We start from the raw sequence: 22,007 nt of genomic DNA, 5'->3' as shown, positions 1-22,007 counted from the left end.
TGCATGACATCATTGTAGCTCAAATAGCACTGTGTGAATTCAGCCCTGGGCTCAGGAAGCTAGCCATCTACCCACCACCGCTCCTCTCCTCAGCCTCCAGTCTGAGACCTAGCCTTAGCCAGCCAGACTGTCACCCTTTCTTTATCTTTACTCTGTCTGTGAGTGAAGTTTTTGCATAAAAACATTTCTATGGCTTAATGTATATGCCGTTCCATGAAATGAGTAACTTTTGATTTCACCTAATTTTAACATTCTGTCATAAGGAGCAGAAGTTCAACTTAATGAACTTAGCAACAAAACTGACTCGTGTGCAACTATGGGGCAAACCAACTGAGTTGGCTTATTGTTGACAACATGTCAACTATATTTTATCTCAATGTTTATTAAAAACAAACATTTGCACAATGAGCACTTTTTGTCTTTCAAATCCATTATGGTTGTTGGTTAGCTAGCTAGCGAATGTTTGGTTTATAGGGTGTCCGAAAATGTGCTTTTGTGAGGAAATGTCACTTATGTTATAAAAGGCTTTTTTACCAAGATAAATATGATTATTCATGTTCTGAATCGTTCAGTGGGATCTTTCTCTAACATGTCATTAACGTTATATCCAAAATGTCAGGTTTCCTAACATAATACATCCCATAATAAGCATCGAGCTCTGTTAAGATCACTGCTACTTTCTCGCAGTAACCTTTGAGAATTAAACCTGTGGTCATCTGTGACAGTTATAAAGCAAAAATTGGCATGTCACAAGCTAAATTAAATGTGAAAGGCTTTAATAAAATAAAGCTTGCGGTACGCTTAGTGCTCTGTTTACATTTCAGATAAGCTTGTTTTTGTGTAATCATTAATGAAATGAGTCACTAATCACATTTAAAAAATATATAAAAGCAACATGCAACAATTTCGAAGATTTATCTGAATTAGTTCATATAAGAAAATCTGTCTATCTAAATAAATACATTTGGCCCTGATCTATTGATTTCACATGACTTGGAATACAGATATGCATTTGTTGGCTACAGATACCTTTTTATTATTTAAAGGTAGGGGCATGGATCAGAAAACCAGTCAGTATCTGGTGTGACCACCATTTGTCTCATGCAGGGAGACATATATCCTTCACATAGAGTTGATCAGACTGTTGATTGTGGAATGTTGTCCCACTCTTCAATGGCTGTGTGAAGTTGCAGGATATTGGTGGTAACTGGAACACGTTGTCATACATGTCAATCCAGAGCATCCCAAACATGCTCAATGGCAGGCCATGGAAGAATTGGGACATTTTCAGCTTCCGGGAATTGTTTACAGATCCTTGCGACATGGGGCAGTGTTTTATCATGCTGAAACATTGTTGATGGCGGTGGATGAATGGCACGATAATGGGCCTCATGATCTCATCACAGTATTTCTGTGCATTCAAATGGCCATTTAAAAAATGCAACGGTGTTTGTTGTCCATAGCTTATACCTGCACATACCATAACCCCACAGCCCACAATGGGGTACTCTGTTTACAACATTGACATCAGCAAAACTCTCACCCACACGACACCATATACGTGGTCTGCGTTTGAGGCAGGAAGGACATACTGCCAAATTTTCTAAAACAATGTTGGAGAGGTGGCTTATGGTAGAGAAATGAACATTCAATTCTCTGGCAACAGCTCTGGTGGACATTCCTGCAGTCAGCATGCCATTTGAACGCTCCCTAAAAACTTGAGACATCTGTGGCATTGTCTTGTGTGAAAAACTGCACATTTTAGTAGATCATGCTGTTTAATCAGCTTCTTGATATGCCACACCTGTCAGGTGGATGGATTATCTTGATAAAGGAGAAATGCTCACTAACAGGGATGTATTCAAATTTGTGCTATTTTTTTGTTGAGAAACTACTTTTGTGTGCCTGGGATATTTCTGGGGAATTTTATTTCAGCTCATGAAACATGGGATCAACACTTTACGTGTTGCGTTTTATTACGCAGAACAACAAAATAATCTTCATAAATGACTGTCAAAGCAACAAAATAACTAGGTCTTTACAATGATGGTAAACTTGGAAACATGTTTGGGTTAAGTGGGAGAAAATCTTCCTAGAAGTCAGAGGGTGTACAGAGGGACAAAAGGCTGAATGTTGGTACTTTGGCAAGTCTTTATTCATATACAAAATCTGATGTATTGAATTTTCCATGTCTATATTAAAGGTTACTTCATTAAATATTACAGGCTTTTAAAATGCAATATTGATGTCAGGGTGGGAAATCAACGACAGCCACCAGCCAAATGCTGGTAGATTGGAACAACTCAAATGTGACCTCTTCTTGGATAATACAAATTAGTTGGTTCATTGATTTGATTGGCTGATGGGCCAGCCTAGCAGAAAGCCCAGAGTTAAGCCAAGTTTTAACCTCTACCTGACTCTGAGCCAGTCTAACCAACCATACCCACCCCATGCCACACACCGTCTCCAAGCCCAGAGACAGGAGCCTCTTATTAGTGGGCTAAAACTGCAGACTCTAACAGGAAGCAGCAGTTTTATGCTACAGGAAGAGCTAGCTGCAGGAGCCTCCCCTCGCCATTGGCCAATCGGCCCACTAGGCGTGTCGACAGATGCCACATTGTTGCTCAGGAAGTATAGAGGAGTCGCGGCCATTCTGTGTGCCTATTGTTTATCTCCCAGCCTGCCTGTGTTTTCACTCTTCCCTGGCTATATTTGGCTAGGCTGGATGCCCAGTGGCACTACAGTGGGTTGGTGGTGTGGGAAACTGGCTCCCTGGCATGACACACAATGGCCTCAGCTCCTGTAAGACCAGTTCTTTTGTTTTGGCCATTCATCAGCAGCTACTTAGCCTAGCTCACAGTAGATGACTGACAAATTGCTATGTCAAATTAGCCTAGCTCTCAAGGGATGTGATTGTTTGCTCATGTTTGAGGTCATATTTGTATTCTTGCACACCATACTAGTTGACTCTGTTCACCGGTTAGGAACATGAATGGCTGTGTCTTATTTTCCAAGTTGCCAGCACAGGTTCTCATGTAACAGGCCAATTGTACAGTATTCATGGAATTGACCACAGACTATCTGGATATGGTGCCCTGGGTGTGGCTCCTGGACCAGTCTGGTGAACCATGGCATTGGAGCGAGACTCCCTGCAGCCCTGCCTGGCTCCAGTACACTGGATCCTGTACTAATGTGTGGCTAGCCATCTTCTGACTGCAGTAGAGCAGATGCATGTTTAAGCAATTTAACCGGAGACCTCTCCAATCAAATCTCTTTCTTATTTCCACTGAGCTGGCATTCAACCCCTTTTTTGTTTATTTTCTACTCAAGGCAAATGAGTGCAGCTTGTCTGTAAGATTACTAAGCTCTGTTAACGTGTTTATCTGAGATAGGGCTGTTCTTTCCAGCATTGATTTCTGCACAGTTTTACAGTGCAATGATATCCCACAATGTATAGTGATTCACAGAGTAAGAATTGATCATTCTAATTCGATGTGATTCAAACAGGGGGACCCTTGTCACATGCCACTTTCAGTACTGAATCCCCATCAATGTTCTCTAAGCACTAACACTGCCTAACACATAGTTGCATAACAAAATGAATGATTGGATGCTCAGTTGAGCTGTGCCTGGAGACCTTTGTCTGGTTAGCCATAGAAATGACCTGCAGCAAAGCCAAACATACAAGATAAGTTGCGCAGTTATATTTAACTATCTTCTGAATGTCCCACAGACAAAAAGAAAGGAATTCGTTTGTTTGCCACAAATAAAAAATGTCTTAATCACTTTTTTTTATAAATCGTAAAATGTATTCGTTTCACATACGGTCAAGAGGGTTGGCAACTATGCCACATAAAATTACAAATGGTTGGGAACAAAAAGAATGCTCAGTATATGGGGTATTCAACAGTCAGACTGGTGCAGACTGCCATGCGGTACTGTCCACCGGTGGCTTGTTTTAGGAGTCAGGTCCAGGAATGGTGGTTATGCCATAATATCTGGGTGTGGTTGGACCTGCAAACTGTATTGCTGGGGGACTTAAAGGACCAGTCAGTAGGAAATATCATTAGTTTTTGGGTAAAATGTTTATTTTTGGAGCAATTTGGGCAGAAATGTTGCAAATGGAGGTCCCTAGTGAGACGCAATGGGAGAATGGAGGGATGCATTGCGAGAGAAAATTGTAGAATTATGATTTATTGTGAAAGATGGGTTGATCTGTGACTGTCTGAAGAGTGGAATTGATGAGTGTTAGAAAAATTATCTACAGTATAAATGTTTGAGGTCCTCCAATCAGGGGTGAGGGTGGGGAAGGGATAATTTACTTTTTCAATTATGTTTTCTGATTTGGTTTCATGCTGAGAGTGGTGTGTGCTGGTCCTGGTAGTTATGAGTACGCTCGCTTCCATGCTTGGTTTTTCCCGCCCTTGGAAAATCCCTTTGGGCTTGGGGCATTGCCTTGCCTGCGTCTCGGGGCGGGTGGGGGCGAGCGCACCCTCTGACCAGAGCACCTTCTGTGGGAGCGGACATTTTGTTGTGTGTGTGTGTGTGTGTGTGTGTGTGCGCATGCTCGCTCGCTCGCTCACTCACTCACTCACTAACTACCACCAGTCAAAAGTTTGGACACATCTCATTCAGAATAATAGTGACGACGTCAACATTATGATATAACACATATGGAATCATTTAGTAACCAAAAGTGTTAAATATATCAAAATATATTTTGAGATTCTTCAAAGTAGCCACCCTTTTCCTTGATGACAGCGTTGCACACTCTTGGCATTGTCTCAACCAGCTTCACCTGGAATGCTTTTCCTTCACTCTGCGGTCCTCCCAAACCATCTCAATTGGGTTGAGGTCGGGTAATTTGTGGAGGCCAGGTCATCTGATGCAGCACTCATCACTCTCCTTCTTGGTCAAATAGCCCTTACACAGCCTGGAGGTGTGTTGGGTCATTGTCCTGTTGAAAAACAAAGGATAGTCCCACTAAGCGCAAACCAGATGGGGATGGCGTATTGCTGCAGAATGCTGTGGTAGCCATGCTGGTTAAGTGTGCTTTGAATTCTAAATAAATCACAGACCATGGCACCAGCAAAGCACCATCACACCACCACCTCAATGTTTCACGGTGGGATCCACACATGCGGATATCATCCGTTCACCTACTCTTGAGTCTCACATACACGGTGGTTGGAACCAAAAATCTCAAATTTGGACTCCTCAGACCAAAGGACCAAATTTCCACCTGTCTGATGTCCAGTGTTCATGTTTCTTGGCCCAAGCAAGTCTCTCTTCTTATTGGTGTTGCAGTAATTCGACCATGAAGGCCGGATTCACGCAGTCTCTGAACAGTTGATGTGTCTGTTACTTGAACTCTGAAGCATTTATTTGGGCTGCAATTTCTGAGGCTGGTGACTCTAATGAACTTATCCTCTGCAGCAGAGGTAACTCGGTCTTCCTTTCTTGTGGCGGTCTTCATGAGAGCCAGCTTCATCATATCGCTTGATGGTTTTTGCGTGTGACTGCACTTAAAGAACCTTTCAAAGTTCTTTAAATTTTCTGGATTGACTGACCTTCATGTCTTAAAGTAATGATGGACTGTTGTTTCTCTTTGCTTAGTTGAGCTGTTCTTGCCATAATGTGGAGTTAGCCCTATTTGGTAAAAGACCATCTTCAGTATACCCAACCCTACCTTTTCACAACACAACTGATTGGCTCAAACTCATTAAGAAGGAAAGAAAAGCCACTAACTTTAACAAGGCACACCTGTTAATTGAAAGGCTTCCCAGGTGACTACCTCGTGAAGCTGGTTGAGAGAATGCCAAGAGTGTGCAAAGGTGTCATCGATGCAAAGGGTGGCTACTTTGAAGAATCTCAAATATACAATCTTTTGATTTGTTTAACACTTATTTGGTTACTACATGATTCCATAATGTTGATGTCTTCACTATTATTCTACAATATAGAACATAGTAAAAAATAAAGGAAAACCCTTGAAAGAGTAGGTGTGTCGACTTTGGACTGGTTGAGTGTGTGTGGGGGGGGGGGGGCAGACATGCAGGCTTTCAAACCCCTTGACCTTTTCCACATTTTGCTACGTTATAGCCTTTTTCTAAAATGGATGAAATTGATGGGGGGCAAAACTATTTACACACTGTACCCTATAATGACAAAGCAAAACCTTTTTATTAATTTATAAAATATATTTTTGCAAATGTATTAATGTAATACTGAAATGTCACATTTACATAAGTATTTAGACCCTTTTATGCAATACTTTGTTGAAGCACCTTTGGCAGCAATTACAGCCTCGCGTTCTTGGGTTTGACGCTACAAGCTTGGCACACCTGTATTTGACGAGTTTCTCCCGTTCTTCTCTGCAGATCCTCTCAAGCTCTGTCAGGTTGAATGGGGAGTGTTGCTGCACAGCTATTTTCAGGTTTTTCCAGGGATGTTCGATCGGTTTGAAGTCCGGGTTTTGGCTGGCCCACTCAAGGACTTTCAGAGACTGGTCCCGAAGCTACTTCTGCGTTGTCTTGGCTGTGTGCTCAGGGTCGTTGTCCTGTTGGATGGTGAACCTTTGTCCCAGTCTGAGAACCTGCTCCAGAGTGCTCAGGACTTCATCAAAGATCCCTCTGTACTTTTCTCCATTCATCTTTCCCTCTCCTGACTAGTCTCCCAGTCCATGCCGCTGACAAACATCTCCACAGCATGATGCTGCCACCCATGCTTCATTGTAGGGATGGTGCCAGGTTTCCTCCAGACATGACACTTGACATTCAGGCCAAAGAGTAAAATCTTGGTTTCATCAGACCAGATAATCTTGTTTCTCATGGGCAGAGTCCTTTAGGTGCCTTTTGGCAAACTCCAAGCAAGGTTGTGTCATGTGCCTTTTAATGAGGAGTGGCTTCTGTCTGGCCACTCTACCATAAAGGCCTGATTGGTAGAGTGCTGATGAGATGGTTGTCCTTCTGGAAGGTTCTCACATCTCACTCTGTCAGAGTGAGCATCATGTTCTTGGTCACCTCCCTGACCAAGGCCCTTCTCCCCCGATTGCTCGGTTTGGCCGGGTGGCCAGCTCTAGGAAGTGTCTTGGTGTTTCCAAACTTCTTTCATTTAAGAATGATGGAGGCCACTGTGTTCTTGGGGACCTTCAATGCTGTATAGATTTTTTTTTTTGCTACCATTCTTCAGATCTGTACCTCGACACAATCCTGTCTCGGAGCTCTATGGCCAATTCATTTGACCTCATGGCTTGGTTTTTGCTCTGATATGCACGGTCATCTGTGGGACCTTATATAGACAGGTGGGTGCCTTTCCAAATCATGTCCAATCCATTGAATTTACCACAGGTGGAAACGTTGTAGAAACATCTCAAGGATGATCAATGGAAACAGAATGCACTTGAGCTCAATTTTGAGTCTCATAGCAAAGGGTCTGAATACTTATGTGTGTATATATATCTCTGAATGTCCCATAGTGTCTCTGACCTACATTAGTGTTTTGTCATTTATTCTTGTAAGTACCATTTGGTTGTTGTGGTGTTACAGTATTGGTGCTATCACATATCAACCTCCAGTTATAGGTTATGCAGATAGAGCCTGATTTTGTTACTGTCAATGCATTTCCTATGAATGTGGAAATGTTTGTCGTAATAAGCAGCTTAGGAATCTATTGTGCATGTAGCCAAGTGGTTGTGAGGTCAGAGCCTGGCGGTGATACTGGGAAACAAATATCAGTCATGTAAACCAAGGATCTTTCTTCTGAGATGCCTGTCCGTACATTAACGATGAGCGTGTAAGGCTGTGATTAGTAAGGAGAAGTGGTAAGAGTCTGAGGTGGCTCGTTAAGGGACTGAATGGGGAACTGAGCATTGGGCTTCTGTAGTGGAAATATACAGGGGGGCTGGCTGCCAGGGAACACTAGAAAAAGGAGCCAGTCAAGACAGTCAGGCGTCATATATTAAATGTGTGTGTACACTCTCGCTTAACACTGTGGAATCTTAAAATCATCTCCCCCTCCTTTCTCTTCCTCTTTCGATCTTCTACCTTTGCTTTTCCTCACTCTGTTCCCCAATCCCCTTGCTCTCTCTCTCTCTCATCTGCTTTCTCTTAACCCCCTCTTTCTCCATTTAACAAAAAGGGGGGTCAGCCTTTATTTCACTCTGCTTGGGTAGCCAAGCCGTTGAGCCACTTCCTCTTAACTGATGTGCCTCTCAACCAATCACAAAGGCTGCATAGAGGGATGTTTGAATGTGAATGATGCTGTGACACATTTAGCATTCCCTCCATGGCGGAGAGGCTGAGGCACAGGGGAACGTTCCCAGGGTCTGCTAGCCTTCACCCTGGGACAACCGTTTGACAACACTAGGCACCATTCAGACGGATGGGTGGTCAATGCCAGCTGACAGTGCCTTAACCTGGCCCTGTGTCAATGTTATCGCCCCCCCCCCCAGTAACACACACAACCATACATTCAGACACACACACAACCAGACATTGACACACACTAGCATGAGGATGCAGTCTCCTGGGAAAGAGGAGTCTAACAGGTTCATGTTAAACCACATAATCCTGGCCACGGATGACGACATTTCAGACAGACTTTTCGTCTCCCCCTGTCAACTCCTGCTTCTACACTCTATTTGCTTCAAGTTTTAGTTATTTTCATGAAGTTCCAACTCTTTTCTGTGCCCTCAAAAAATGTAGTTTATTATTCTTCCAGCAGCGCTCATCCTGGAGCTTAAGTTGATATAGTGAGTGTAATTCTGCTCATAAATTGAGCAATAGGTAAAGACTGCATAATACCCAGGCAGCCAGTCTATTGGAACAGTGGAAATGGGTCAACGGTTTACTGTAAGGAATCTTACCCCCTCTTTGAGGACCCCCTCCCCTCTAAATCTATTCAACCACCACTGTATCAAATTCAGACTGCTCCCTGTACAATGTGGCTCCTATTTAAAATGCACTGACTCAACTTCCCCTGTGGCTGCCTTTTGTTGCCTGTGTGCGCGAACAGGGCTCCCCATTCAGACTGGTGGCAGGGCTGGGTTTGTGTCCCTGGCTGGGGGGAGGCTTCTAGACCTAACAGTCTCCCCATACCCTCGGCAATCTCACTAGTGTCATCCCCTAGACTTCTGCAAGAGAGAAGAAAGGAGGGGGCAGGGAGGGAGAGTGAGGAGTCCCCCCTCGTCTCTCAGCTGCTGTTTTCATTTAGTGTTGACTTCTGGACTCAGAGGTCCCTGTGTTGTCATTCTGAGCAGACTGTTGTTAGAAACATTGGCAGCTTCTAATAGCCCCAGTTTTAGCACAAGTGTAGTTTATTCCTATTTCTTAACTAGACTCATTTTATGGTCCACACAGTGAAAGTAACCATCTCGACCTCTCTCTCGGTCTCTTTCTACCAGGCGTTTGGGAATGCCAAGACGGCCCACAACAACAACTCCAGCCGCTTTGGGAAGTTCATCCAGGTCAACTACTTGGAGAGCGGGGTGGTGAGAGGGTGAGTACTGACCGCTGGCCCACACTGTGTGTTGTGATGACACACAGTCAATCCTCTTGTCTATGTCTGTCTGTGTAACCTGGTAAACACACACTACATTCCTCCTGTGTGGATGTTCCTGAGAATGTTTGTAAAACTTTAAAACACACACACCCACACCATACTCTGCCCCTTCAACACGAACAACATCAGCACACTCACACCGGCTCTCAAAGGCAGCCACAAGGCAGTTACCATTGAAATTCAGTAGAACTGTAATGTGACTAGCAGAAACCTCCATGACAGCAGACAGTGGCTGTTACTTCCATCATACCATACAAGGCTAGTGAGAAGTGTGTTAGTTGTGTCTTAGGTTGTTTCTGTTTGAAGCCTGCTGGCCCAAGTTAACCTCTCTGGGGTATGTGGGACGGTAGCATCCCACTTGCCAACAGCCAGGGAAATGGCAGAGCGCCAAATTCAAAACAACAAAAATCTCATAATTCAAATTTCTCACACATACAAGTATTATACACCATTTTAAAGAAACTTCTCGTTAATCCAACCACAGTGTCCGATTTCAAAAAGGCCTTACAGCGAAAGCATAGCATTAGATTATGTTAGGACATCACCTAGACAAAAAAAACCACACAGCCATTTTCAAGGAGAGGTGTCACAAAAACCAGAAATACAGCTAAAATTAATCACTAACCTTTGATCTTCATCAGATGGCACTCATAGGACTTCATGTTACACAATACATGTATGTTTTGCTCGATAAAGTTCATATTTATATCCAAAAACCCCATTTTACGTTGGCATGTAATGTTCAGAAATGTTTTGTCTCCAAAACTTCCGGTGAATGAGCACATCAATTTACAGAAATACTCATCATAAACATTGATAAAATATACAACTGTTATGCATAGAATTAACCTCTCTGGCGCATGTGGGACGAACTCGTCCCACCTACGTAACAGCCACTTCAATCCAGTGGCGCGATTTTTGAATCGTTTGAAATACTATTACTTCAATTTCTCAAACATATGACTATTTTACAGCTATTTAAAGACAAGAATCTCGTTAATCTAACCACACTGTCCGATTTCAAAAAGGCTTTACAACGAAAGCAAAACATTAGATTATGTCAGGAGAGTGCCCAGCCAGAAATAATCAGACACCCATTTTTCAAGCTAGCATATCATGTCACATAAACCCAAACCACAGCTAAATGCAGCACTAACCTTTTATGATCTTCATCAGATGACACACCTAGGACATTATGTTATACAATACATGCATGTCTGTTCAATCAAGTTCCTATATATATCAAAAACCAGCTTTTTACATTAGCATGTGACGTTCAGAAAAAGCATACCCCCCGCAAACTTCCGGGGAATTTACTAACAGTTTGCTAAATTACTCACGATAAACGTTCACAAAAAGCATAACAATTATTTTAAGAATTATAGATACATTACTCCTCTATGCACTCGATATGTCCGATTTTAAAATAGCTTTTCGGATGAAGCACATTTTGCAATACTCTAAGTACATAGCCCGTTATCACGGGCTAGCTATTTAGACACCCACCCAGTTCAGCCTTCACCAAAATCACATTTCCTATAAGAAAAATGTTCTTACCTTTTCTTGTTCTTCGTCAGAATACACTGCCAGGACTTCTACTTCAATAACAAATGTAGGTTTGGTCCCAATTAATCCATCGTTATATCCGAACAGCGACGTTTTGTTCGTGAGTTCTAGACACTATCAGAATGCTACATCACGGTCACGAGCATGGCGCATGGCGTGACAAAAAATGTCTAAATATTCCATTACCGTACTTCGAAGCATGTCAACCGCTGTTTAAAACCAATTTTTATGCCATTTATCTCGTAGAAAAGCGATAATATTCCGACCGGGAATCTGCAATGAGCCTAAACAGCCGACTGAAATTTCTCCACGGGGGCGAATCGTGCACGCGCCTCATTCAATGGTCCTCTGATCAGCCACTTACCAAAGGCGATAATCTGTTTCAGCCTGAGGCTGCCTCGTCATCCTTCCTGTTTTTCCCGGGTTCTGAGAACCTATTGGAGCCCTGGGAATTGTCACGTTACAGCTAAGATCCTTACTTTTCAATAAACAGATGCAAGACACACGACTCCTTGTCAGACAGGGTACTTCCTGCATGAAACCTTGTCAGGTTTTTGCCTGCCATAGGAGTTCTGTTATACTCACAGACACCATTCAAACCGTTTTAGAAACTTTAGGGTGTTTTCTATCCAAACCTGAACAATAATATGCATATTCTAGCTTCTGAGTTGGTGTAGGAGGCAGTTAAAAATGGGCACATATTTTTTCCAAAATTCTCAATACTGCCCCCTAGCCCAAACAGGTTAAAGATACACTTCTCCTTAATGCAACCGCTGTGTCAGATATCAAAAAAGCTTTACGGTGAAAGCACACTTTGCAATAATCCGAGTACAGCGCTCAGTCACCAAAACAAGCCATACAGATACCCGCCATGTTGTGGAGTCAACAAAAGTCAGAATTAGCATTATAAATATTCACTCTACCTTTAATCTTCATCGGAATGCACTCCCAGGAATCCCAGTTCCACAATAAATGTTCATTTGTTCGATAAAGTTAATCTTTGTCCAAATACCTCCATTTTGTTCGCGCGTTAGGTTCACTATTCCAAATGCAGAAGGCGCACGCACTAAAGTCCAGACAAAGTCAAAAAAGTTCTATTACAGTTTGTAGAAACATGTCAAATGATGTGTAGAATCAATCTTTAGGATGTTTTTATTATAAATCTTCAAAAATATTCCAACTGGACAATTCCTTTGTCTTCATAAAGGAAAGAGAACTGAGCTCGTGCTCATGGCCGTGCGCGTGACAAAAACAATGGCCTACTGCCAGACACCTGACTAAAATGGCTCTTATTCGCTCCCCATTCACAGTAGAAGCCTGAAACAACGTTCTAAAGACTGTTGACATCTAGTGGAAGCCTTAGGAAGTGCAATATGACCCCATAGACTCTGTATATTGGAAAGGCAATCACTTAAACTACAAACCTCAGATTTTGGTTGGATTTTTTTCTCAGGTTTTTGCCTGCCATATTTGCATACACATTTTAGTCATTTAGCAGACGCTCTAATCCAGAGCGACTTACAGTAGTGAGTGCATGCATAGATGTTAGTTTCTCCGCAATGCGTCTGAATCTCCCAACGATTTTTAGAACAAAAACACATTCTAACCAATCTGATTGGTCCCTGAGACCAATGGGTTGGGCCAGAGCCAGAAAACACGTTGGTAAAGTGGTGTTTTGAAAAGTAGTCATTGGCTTTGATACAGTGATTGGTTAGAGATGATCCGATCACTGATGACTTTGTTTTGTACAAGACCACTCATTTTGACGTCACCTAGTTTTATTCGTCATATGTACGTGATACGGATGATCCAACGAAATGCTGACTTGCATGTTTCGTCTTGACAATGCAACACCAATAAGAAATTATAAAATATAAGAATAGGAACAAAGTAATTAGCTCAGTAGAATAGAATACAGATTTTAGCGTAAGTATAATACAAGGCACCATTTTATAGTACAAATTTTACACGACTATTGGGGAAGAGGGTGAATGGGGGGCAGTGTATAAACTGAGCAGTATAATAAGAGTCTGGTAGCAGTTTGTGTGTGTGTGGAATGAATGTATGTATGTATGTAGATGTTTGCTAAGGTGAGGAGAATCAGAGCAGGTGGTCAGTTCAAGTGTTCAGCAGTCTGATGGCTTGTAGATACCAACAGGCCCTGAGACGGTTTCAGACCTCCTGCTCTGATACAGTCTGCCTGCCGGTAAGGAAGAGAACAGCTTGTGTATGGGGTCCTTGATGCTGCGTGCCAGTGATCTACTGGGCCTTGCGTTCGTGGACGAAGCAAATCCCGTACCAGGCAATGATTCAGCTGGCTTAGGAAGTAGAGACGCTGTTGCGCCCTCTTGACAAGAGTGGTGGTGTTGTTGGTCCATGACAAGTCCTCGGTGATGCGGACACAGAAGAACTTTAAACTTGTGACTCTACTGCAGTCCCGTTGATGTGGATCGGGCAAGTTCCCGCTTCTGCTTCCTGAAGTCAACAATCAACTCCTTTTGTTTTGCTGACATTGAGGAAGAGGTTGTTGTCATGACACCACAATGCTACAATTCACCTAACCTCTTCCCTATAGGCTGACTCGTTGTTGTCGATTTATCAGGCCTGCAACTCTGGTGTCGTCAGCAAACTTGGTAATGGAGTTGTTGTCGTGCAAGGTCACGCAGTCGTTGGTGTACCCTGCTGAGGACTGAGGACACACCCCTGTGTTAAGAGCATGTGGAGGAGGTGTTGCGAATCCTCTCAGCCTGTGGTCTACCCATCAGGAAGTCCAGGATCCAGTTGCAGAGGGTGGTGTCCAGACCAGGGTTCTGAGCTTGGTGTCGAGCTTCGAGGTAACATTGATTGCTGAACTGTAGTCAATGAACAGCATTCTCACACAGGAGTTATTGTGTTATGGCTGTGTGAATAGTGATAGAAATGGCTATGTGAGCATTCAAGTCTTGAGTTTTCCTCATGTCGGCCTCTGAGAGCAAAAGCACCTGGTCGTCAGGAGCGAGTCTTCCTGGATGGCTCGGTATTGTCTGCCTCGAAGTGAGCATAGAAAGTGTTAAGTGCTTTTGAGAGGGAGGCTTCGGTGGGCACCGCACGGCTGGACTTGCCCTTGTAGTCTGTGATAGTCTGTAGTCCTTGCCACATGAGTTCTCGAACATCAATTCAAGAGTCTGTATTGTCTTTTTGCGTCCCTAATGGATTTGCAAAGCTCATACCTGCTTTCCTTGTACGTGTCGCGCGCCACCAAGTCATCAGGGTTCATTCTACTGACATTGAATGCTGCAGTACGGGCCCTCATCATTGTACAGATATCTTCGTTCATCCAGAGTTTTTGGTTGTGGCATGTCCGGATTGTTATTGTGGGTAAAACATCAATACATTTGCTTGACAATACAAAGCTTGACAATGTATATTCCTCAATGTAGATGGTTGAGTCCTGGGTGGATTAATCATTTGAACATAAATCATCTGTATTCTCAAAACAATCCTGCAGCACCACAAACGACTTCAACGATGGCAGTCTCAAACTGAAGTATGTAGCGAACAGAGCAGAGGAATCATTTAGTTTGAGTTGTCAGGAAACCTAAAACAGGGACACATCACTTTTTATTGAATTGCTTAGCTTGAGAGGGGCTAAAATAATTGAATATCGATGGCTGAAATGTTGCCATTGAGACTTCAGTGGCTGAGCGGTAGTAGTGCTGGCTGAGCTTGTTATGCTTGTAGTAGAGGGTCTGTCAGTCCGAAGCCATTGATTACAGCTGTACAGTGCTGACATTCTGCTGAACAAAGGCTTGCTGTGCAGCAGTGTGTGGAGCAGCAAAGGAAAGCAGGTACTGTAGCGTAGTGATTTAAGAGTGTTGGGCCAGTAACCGGTTCGAATCCTGAGCCGTCTAGGTAAAAAATCTGTCTCTGCCCTTGAGCATGGCACTTAACCGTAATTGCTCCTGTAAGTTGCTCTTGACAAGGGCCTCTGCTAAATGATTAAAACGGAAACCCTGGTTGTACCTCTCAGCGCCGCATTAGTCTGGCTGGCTCACTGGGTCTCACTAGCTTTCACTGCCTGGGATTTGGAGATTACTCTCACTGTGATACCTGGAGTGGCTTCTTAGTTTGAGGATCTATCCAATATCCATAGTCTGGCCTTGAACTGTGTCTGTCTGTATCGGTCATAGTGTGTCTGCATTGCATATGGACCTTAAGGATGAAGATAATATATTATAGGCAGCAGCCCCTTAGCTTGGTTGTGGTAATGCATTAGTGCACATTCTGGCCTGGCATTGCTTTCTATTAGATCAGCTCTATAAAGAGACAGAGGGCCAGTTAGTGAAGTTTCCATGCCCAGCACTGGGCACTCTGCCTGCCTGAGCTACTAGTGTTAACCCTTTCCACTCACAGAACCTGTCATCCTGTAAACAGTTAAAAATGCCAGATTGTCTTTGAGAAGTGCCTACATTGTAACACAGTGGCTGTAGAGTAACATGCTATACATGTCAGAGCTCAGGTTTTCTGCTCCACATCGCTGTATTGGTTTTGACTTACAGACGTTATAAACTTGAGCACCGCGCGCATGACAGGAAGATGCCACCATTCCTCCTGCTAATTGCGCTCCTTTTCCTCATTTGTTATCCGAGTGAGGGCAAAAGCTGTACGTCGAGAGGAGTCTGTGTTCCGAAAGACGAGACGCTGAGGATTATAATACATTTGACGTCGTACAAGCAAAACCACACACCTAGAAGTCCAAATGTGCACTTCTCATTTCCATGTTTAGAAAAGTCATGTCATTTACAGTATCAACCTTGATGATCACTATGTTTGCTCCACAGTTGCATGGATGACATGCGTTATAGCCTGGGTTGTCCTGAACACAATGAGCCTGTGTTTGTTTGTATTGTGAAGAAAAGTAGCCGTGGAACACGCACGTGAATGCACTCACAACTCCATTCTGTGCGGACCAGTGGCGGTTCTAGACCATTTCAACTGGGGGGCCAAGCTGGGGCCAGTTGTACTGTTAGAGGGGGCCAGTTACATTAGACGTTATTGTTGTCATATCGTTTTCTTCACAGCATTGCAGGCATTAGCAGGCAAAAGACCATGTTCATAATCATCATCGTTGCCACTGTCTAATAACGGTTGTAAAAAAAAAAACGATAGCAAAAATTAGTTATGTAAAAATTATTTCATACTCCACATTTAGGGGGGCCACAAGGGGGTCCAAAGTTGTTGTCACAGGGGCACTGCCCCCCCCCCTCCCCCCCCAGAACCGCTAGTGGTGCGGACCAAAATGTACAATGGGTCTGAAGTGCCTTTTTGAAAGCCTAACATGATGCCCACCGGACCCAGATTGAGAATTATAATGAAATGTCTTTTGGATTGCGTAAACAACGACAGTAATTGTGTGCCGGTGGGGACGCAGGGCTGTGTTCCAAACAAAGCTGTGCTTGCTTCACTTCCTCAACGGCAAAGCTAGAAGAGCTAAAAGAGTTGAAGCCGCTCTCCTTGAATCATTAAAGTGTATTGAAATGACGTAGAAACTGTGCCCAGTTTGGAGAGGTGTATGGCCACTTGGCGACTCCAGTTAAACCTCACTCAAACCCTTGTAATAGTTTTTTATTATCTTGCACCACCTACCTCAATTTCAACGAATACTCTGTTACTGACAAATGCTGTGAAAAGTACAGGAAATTCACAAAATCAAGTGTAATATTTTACATTGGTATGCTTTTTATAGTTATTCTGTTAGAAACATTTCAATTTGGCCCTATCCATATATCCATATAGGCCAATTTCCACGAATGTAAGGGGTTAATATACACACACCACTCAGCCATCACCCTGACACTCTCTATTTTTAGTGTGTCAACAAACAGGAAGATTAGCTTAATGTTTTCCTCGTGCCTGAAATTCAATTAGAGCAGTTTTAAACTCTTGCTCGTAGTGGCTATGTTGATGCACGTTAACATGACCACGCCACTATGCACCAGGCTAAGGCTGTCCATATCTGGACTCTTTGTTCAAGTCTTTATTGTTCCACTGACCATCTGCCTTTGCTTCCCCTCCTCCTCAGTCACTACCATCCTGCTTTCACTGTTACGACCCTTACACATGGACTCGCCCGTGCACGCACGTACACACGAACACGAGACCCTCAGTAGGCACAGAGCCAAGTGAAAGGACCAGACTAACTCCAGTGTTACTTGATTGATGTTTTCATTCTCTCTCCCCTTTCACCTCTCCCTCATTCTCAGGGCAATCGTGGAGAAATATCTCCTGGAGAAGTCTCGTCTGGTCTCCAGAGAAAAGAATGAGAGGTAAAGGGCAACAGCAGGGGTCATGATCTTCGACCCCCATTGATCTGTGGAGGCCCTCTGTACCAGCAGAGGGAGGATTCCCTGGGTGCCTTTTTCATATTCAGTTAACATGCCATGTCCAAGGGTGACTTTCAGGCCTAGACACAGAGCTAACTTTTTACCCAGCCAGAATATGTGCCAAAGAGTTGCATCAATATGGGAACTGATACTTTATTTTTTCAAGGAAAAAAATGAAATGTAATATTTATTTACCCGTGACTAGCACTGTGGTGGGGCGGCAGCATAGCCTAGTGGTTAGAGCGTTGGACTAGTAACCGAAAGGTGCAAGTTCGAATCCCCATGCTGACAAGGTACAAATCAGTGGGTTAACTGCCCCTGAACAAGGGGCTGTCATTGAAAATAAGAATTTGATCTTAACTGACTTGCCTAGTTAAATAAATGTAAAATAAAAATTAAGTGCTACTATTTCTACTACAAATGCCTTGGTTGGGGTTGGCATAGCCTATAAACAGAATGAACCCTTGTTCTCACTAGATGTGTCTGAGTTGGAGTATTATAGTATCATGCACGACTCATGTTACTCATATACCAACACGTCTGTTGAAATGAGCTTCTGTTTTGATCACGTCTGTCTGCCTGGGAGTCTGCCTGTGTCTGTGATGTCAGCGAGACTCAGTAGTAAACATGGAAACTCATTACGCCCGTGTGGTTTTACAACAATGCAAGCTGACCGGCCACCTGATGGCAAGACTGGAAAAACTGATAGCAGCATTCACGCTCATTACTAGGCTGGCACGTTATAGACAGAGTCAATGTTGGGTGGTGGAAACTAATACTACCGCAGTGTTGACTTCTGATTGCTAGGAACACAAGTGTTTCGCTACACTCGCAGTGACATCTGCTAAATATGTGTATGTGACCAATAAAATGTGATTTATTTCACAATAAAAGCACCTTTTTAAAATAAATTAATGATTTATTTATTGCCACCTTAAAATATATCACCTTCACCAAATAACGAAAGCAAACAAATAACAAAAGCCGAAAACCACACTGTATCCACACACAAAACAAATTTTACTAAACGCACTAAACATTGTTTTGTGTTCCTGTAGGAACTACCATGTGTTTTACTATCTGCTGGTGGGAGCGTCAGAGGAGGAGCGCAAGGAGTTCAAACTCCTACAGCCTGGAGATTACCTCTACCTCAAGCAGGTACCACACACCCACCCACACACCCCCACAGGAGGTTGGGGAGGACGGGCAAGTGGTAATGGCTGGAGTGGAAAGGTATCAACATATAACACATGGCTTCCATGTGTTTGATGCCGTTCCATTCGCTCCGTTCCAGACATTATTATGAGCCGTCCTCCGCTCGGCAGCCTCCACAGACACTGGATTTACGTAGTTAAACTACACTAGTAATGTTTTTCTTAGCACAGTACATGTATTTCTCTACCTCAAGCAGTATATATCCAGTTACTGTATACACCACTACTAAATCTAGAGCCACATCCCCATTAGTTAGTTCCCTAGGTACCCCTATCTGGTCTTCTGTGGTGTTCTCTTTTGTACAGTACCTTTTATTATCGTCCTCTACCAGATGCCCTTAACTACATAGTTGTCAGAAGTTTACATACAATTAGGTTGGAGTCATTAATACTCGTTTTTCAACCACTCCACAAATTTCTTGTTAACAAACTATAGTTTTGGCAAGTCAGTTAGGACATCTACTTTGTGCATGACACAAGCCATTTTTCCAACAATTATTTAGAGACAGATTATTGCACTGTATCAAAATTCCAGTGGGTCAGAAGTTTACATACACTAAGTTGACTGTGTCTTTAAACAGCGTGGAAAATTCCAGAAAATGGTGTCATGGCTTTAGAGGCTTCTGAGGCCTACTTTCAAACTCAGTGCTACTTTGCTTGACATCATGGAAAAATCAGAAGAAATCAGCCAAGACCTCAGTAAAGAAATTGTAGACCTCCATAAGTCTGGTTCATCCTTGGGAGCAATTTCCAAATGCCTGAAGGTACCATGTTCATCTGTACAAACAATAGTACGCAAGTATAAACACCATGGGACCACGCAGCCGTCATACCGCTCAGGAAGGAGAAGCGTTCTGTCTCCTAGAGATGAACATACTTTGGTGCGAAAGTGCAAATCAATCCCAGAAGAACAGCAAAGGATCTTGTGAAGATGCTGGAGGAAACGGGTACAAAAGTATCTATATCCACAGTAAAACTATTCCTATAACGACATAGCCTGAAAGGCAGCTCAGCAAGGAAGAAGCCATTGTTCCAATACCACCATTAAAAAAAGCCAGACTACGGTTTGCAACTGCACATGGGGACAAAGATTGTACTTTTTGGAGAAATGTCCTCTGGTCTGATGAAACAAAAATAGAACTGTTTGGCCATAATGACCATTATGTTTGGAGGATAAAGGGGGAGGCTTGCGAGCCGAAGAACATCCCAACCGTAAAGCATGGGGGTGGCAGCATCATGTTGTGGGGGTGCTTTGCTGCAGAAGGGACTGGTGCACTTCACAAAATAGATGGCATCATGAGGCAGGAAAATTGTGGATATATTGAAACAACATCTCAAGACATCAGTCAGGAAGTTAAAGCTTGGTCGCAAATGGGTCTTCCAAATTGATAAGGACCCCAAGCATACTTCCAAAGTTGTGGAAAAATGGCTTAAGGACAACAAAGTCAAGGTATTGGAGTGGCCATCGCAAAGCCCTGACCTCAATCCTATAGAACATGAAAAAGTGTGTGCGAGCAGGGAGGCATACAAGCCTAACTCGGTTTTACCAGCTCTGCCAGGTGGAATTGGCCAAAATTCACCCAACTTATTGTGGGAAGCTTGTGGAAGGCTACCCCTAAACGTTTGACCAAAGTTAAACAATTCAAAGTCAAAGCTACCAAATACTAATTAAGTGTATGTAAACTTCTGACCCACTGGGAATGTCATGAAAGAAATAAAAGCTGAAATAAATTATTCTCTCTACTATTATTCTGACATTTCACTTTCTTAAAATAGAGTGGTGATCCTAACTGACCTAGGACAGGGAATGTTTACTCAGATTAAATGTCAGGAATTGTGAAAAACTGATTTTAAATGTATTTGGCTAAGGTTTATGTAAACTTCTGACTTCAACTGTATAATCCTTTGTACCCTGATTCTCATTCTATTCCCGGGTTTCGCATGTCTTAATAATCTCTTTCCTTGTACTTGAACTGGCTCAAGGTAACATTCCCCATCTGATTCAGTGGTAGTAAACCTGGTATGCGGTGTCATTGTTATGCAGTGAATGGCCTGCATATGCTCTGTTCTCCAAGTTTCCTGCCCATATGTGCGCTGCATGTTAATGAACCGCTCTCGCTCTCCCCATTCTCCTGTCTCTGTGCAGCAAAACTTTAAGATAGAAGATGAAGAAGACCTGCGTCATGATTTTGAGAGGCTGCAGCAGGCCATGGAGATGGTGGGCTTCCTGTCTGCCACTAAGAAACAGTGAGTGACTGCCCATGGCATGTTCAATCTCCACTACTTCAAGGGCACCACACCCCATTTTGATCCATTAAATGGCTGTCTAAAAGGCAAATCGGTCATATAGATTTGCATATGCTGTAGTCGGTTGGCATTACTTGGATCCACTTGAATCTCCTGCCCAAGCGTAGCCAGACAACCCTTTCCTCTGATGCAGTTGTTCCAGTAGTTGGCAGTAATGTGCATCCAATATGGCAGAAAAATAGAAATACTGTAGAAGGAAGGCCTGTTCTATTCATTGTGGTTCTATGATAAGGACACTTGTCTGTCTGCTGCAGGATCTTCTCTGTGCTGTCGGCCATCTTGTACCTGGGCAACGTGACGTACAGGAAGAAGTCTACAGGCCGAGACGAGGGACTGGACGTGGGACCACCGGAAGTCCTGGCTACCCTCTCAGACCTGCTCAAGGTAACAATGGCTCTGCTGCGCTCGTCTACACATCAATGAGTGAGTAGTCTTTACTCTGGGTACTGGAGTGATGCAGTATGTGTGGGAACACTGATTCAGCTAAAAAAAATAAGAAATGTTTTGAATTGGGGCCTGCGCACTAAGCATCTCAGTGTAGGAGTGCTGATTATTATGATCTAAAATGACAAACTGATCCCTGCTTCAAGGAGACAGTTAAAATGGGCCCAGGAGTGTTAGTGTTCCACTGAGACAAATGTAGTTGAGTTTAGAGCATTGTAAAAACCTGAACATGTGGCTGGTTATCTGTTTCATCCTAACTAACATCCCCAAACAGTGAGTGTGTTCTATTATTGTCCACTGACGATGCCTGGTTCTCCCCAATGATTATACAGGAAGCCTCCTCTCCACTAAATGTATGTATTTTTGGTCTGTCCCTAGTAATGTCGCAAGCTTTGAGAATTGTGAGTGTAATGTCATCTCTCTCTGTGTGACCTCCCAGGTGGAAGAGGAGTTGCTGGTCGAGGCACTAACTAAGAGGAAAACGGTGACAGTCAATGACAAGCTGATTCTGCCCTACAGCCACAGTGAGGTAGGCAACCATAGACCGATATTC

General features: G+C 43.3%; 1 protein-coding gene across 5 annotated transcripts in view; it reads left to right on the top strand.

The window, feature by feature from the left end:
* The window catches only part of LOC115158136 (unconventional myosin-IXb), a 105,035-nt gene that overhangs the window by 52,043 nt on the left and 30,985 nt on the right, over positions 1-22,007 (top strand). For all 5 annotated transcript variants that reach the window (XM_029706715.1, XM_029706716.1, XM_029706717.1 and 2 more), the window contains exons 3-8: positions 9,404-9,498; positions 17,370-17,432; positions 18,548-18,647; positions 20,850-20,950; positions 21,265-21,394; positions 21,894-21,983. In XM_029706715.1, the coding sequence (XP_029562575.1) occupies positions 9,404-9,498; positions 17,370-17,432; positions 18,548-18,647; positions 20,850-20,950; positions 21,265-21,394; positions 21,894-21,983 (579 nt within the window). The remainder of the gene's footprint in view (positions 1-9,403; positions 9,499-17,369; positions 17,433-18,547; positions 18,648-20,849; positions 20,951-21,264; positions 21,395-21,893; positions 21,984-22,007) is intronic.

This window comes from Salmo trutta, chromosome 22 (assembly GCF_901001165.1).
Source record: "Salmo trutta chromosome 22, fSalTru1.1, whole genome shotgun sequence".
NCBI classification, from domain to species: Eukaryota; Metazoa; Chordata; class Actinopteri; order Salmoniformes; family Salmonidae; genus Salmo; species Salmo trutta.
This window is presented reverse-complemented; position numbering and strand designations above follow the sequence as displayed.